Genomic DNA, 2486 nt, shown 5'->3' on the forward strand with positions numbered 1-2486 from the left:
AGAGAGGTTACAAAGAAAGTAAAACACATTTCATTAAACAGAAAAGGGATAAAACTAAAACGACAAAATTATAAATAATCTTACATTGCAAAAAGTAGCCATTGTGAGTGGAAAAATCTTTCCTGCAGTGATATATAAAGGATATTTAGCTCGTATCATTAACAAAATAAGATTTCTTGCCTTACTTGATTTCAACTTGTACCATTCAAGATCGCATATCGCACGATATACAGCATTGCTCTTAAATTTGTATGAGAAAATATATTAATGTCAATGAGGATTATTTCAAAAAGTATTAGTAATAATTGATTGAAATTTAATTAATCTCTTACTTTTTGTAAAAATAAAAAAATTAGAAACAAAAACATGTTATACAATGAAATTCGAATGAATTTGCATTCTGTTTAACTTTTATTCAGAACTGAACATTTAATTTGCATATGAATATATATAACAATATATTGGATTGTCCGGAAAGTTCGTGCTGATTAACCTATATAATTTAATAAATGTATACTAAAATTTAAATCTTCTGTGTTTCAATTTTCCTTCAACATCGGCACGAACTTTCCGGACAACCCAATATATAACAAAAAAATTATTAATAGTTTTTCTTACTAATGTGATAGCAAATTTGATAATAAATAGCATTATAACAATATAAGCAAAAAAATACTTGTTAGATATACAGATATACATGAAAATTATTTGATCCAAGCATGAAATATAATAAATTTATTTATATACACTATTTATGCACATTATACATATAACTTACTTGTTCTGTTATAAGTTCTCCTGCTCCACAATAGAGAAAAGTATTCATTAATAAAATAATAATCATTAATAATGAGAAATATGCTTGCGCAATATCAATTTTATCTACATTTTTGTCTGTATATGTCTGAAATACATAAATTATAGAAAAGCCTAAAGAAGCATACGTCTGTTACGAAATATTTTTATTTTACTGAATCTTACAATAGTAAATAAAAAACCGCTTAGGCAAAATACAACACCAAAATGAAATATCAATGCTAACATCATTATAGAATACGTATTTTCGATATTGTCAGCAAATCTACAAAAAAATAAAAAAATTTTTTACGATTGTCGCATTAAATCAATAAAACACTACTATATATAGATTATTCCATGTCAACTCTGTCACTCCTCTGCCCAAAATTGTATCAATCAAATGTAACTTATAAGGAATCAAAATTTAGGTTGAAGCTTCTATTTTTCGATGCTATGTGGCGATTTTGAAAAACATCAAGTATGATTTTATCTGTTAAATAGAAAAGTAATGTTTTTCATTGTTCCAATCTTCACTATTTTTTTGGAAATAAGGTACAATATAGTTATTTTCAATGCAATTTTGTATGCTAAATCCAAATCTGAAAATAAAATTAACCAATAATATTTGGGTTGCGCGAAAAGTAGTCAAAAAGAGCAAAATTGCCATTTTTCGTCATAATCGTATTCTTTCTGCAAATAACATTTAATTTTTATTGGTATTCACTTCTGAGAGTTGTAAGTAATGACATTATTTTTAAGACCGTGCTATTTTCTCTTCTTAACACGATATTTCTATAATATTAATTATATATCGCATTATACCATTTGTCAATATCAAGCTTTAACGGTTTGTCGTGAAAAAGCTTTCTGCATTTGAACAGAGTTAAGACTGTCATATAATAAAGAATTATATTAGATAACACAAAAATAAAAAAAAATTTTTAATAAAAGAATAAAAATTACCAAAAAAGTTACAAAAAAATAAAAGTTAAAAAAAATTAAAAAATTAGAAAACCAAGAAAAAGTAATGCGGGCTTTGGGAAGTAAACCAGAAACAGTCTTAATCCTGTTCAAAATTGCTGATAATAACTATTGTATCTTAATTTCAAAAAAATAATGAAGATTGGAACAATGAAAAACATTATTTTTCTATTTAATAAAATCAAGGTTACTATTGATATTTTTCAAAATCACCACACATGGCATCGAAAAATAGAAGCTTCAATCTAAATTTTGATACCCTATAAATTACATTTGGTTGCGTACAATTTTGGGTAGGAGGATGATAGATTTGACGTGAAATGATCCATATACAGGGTATCAGAATTTAGCGCAGGAGCTGGCACGTACATATTCCTCATGAAAAAATAAATCGAAAATGTTAATAGTAAAATATTAAAGCATCAATAGTTTTCAAACGGTGAGTATTTGAAAATAACCAACCACAGGGCATGAAATTCGCGCCATCAAGAGCGGCGCAACTAAGAGATCGGGCACGCAAACTACAGACGTATTGCTCAATGATGCAGAACGAGTATTACAAAGTTTCGTGAAATTTCTATATTAATTATTGTCGTATTCTTAAATTGAGTTCAATTTAATTGATGAGAAGTAATGTCAATTGCAAATTCGATAAATAAAAAGGCCCCTGCGCTAACTCTGATACACCCTATATATATATATATATA

General features: G+C 26.8%; 1 protein-coding gene across 1 annotated transcript in view; it reads right to left on the bottom strand.

The window, feature by feature from the left end:
• The window catches only part of LOC108694951 (odorant receptor 43a-like), a 1909-nt gene extending 1083 nt beyond the window's left edge, over positions 1 to 826 (bottom strand). Inside the window, exons 1-2 of the mRNA XM_018204643.1 lie at positions 779 to 826; positions 85 to 240 (exon numbers count right to left, since the gene is read on the bottom strand). Coding sequence (XP_018060132.1) covers positions 85 to 240; positions 779 to 826 — 204 coding nt within the window. The remainder of the gene's footprint in view (positions 1 to 84; positions 241 to 778) is intronic.
• Positions 827 to 2486: the final 1660 nt, after the last annotated feature.

Source organism: Atta colombica, unplaced genomic scaffold (assembly GCF_001594045.1).
Source record: "Atta colombica isolate Treedump-2 unplaced genomic scaffold, Acol1.0 scaffold126, whole genome shotgun sequence".
Classification (NCBI taxonomy): domain Eukaryota; kingdom Metazoa; phylum Arthropoda; class Insecta; order Hymenoptera; family Formicidae; genus Atta; species Atta colombica.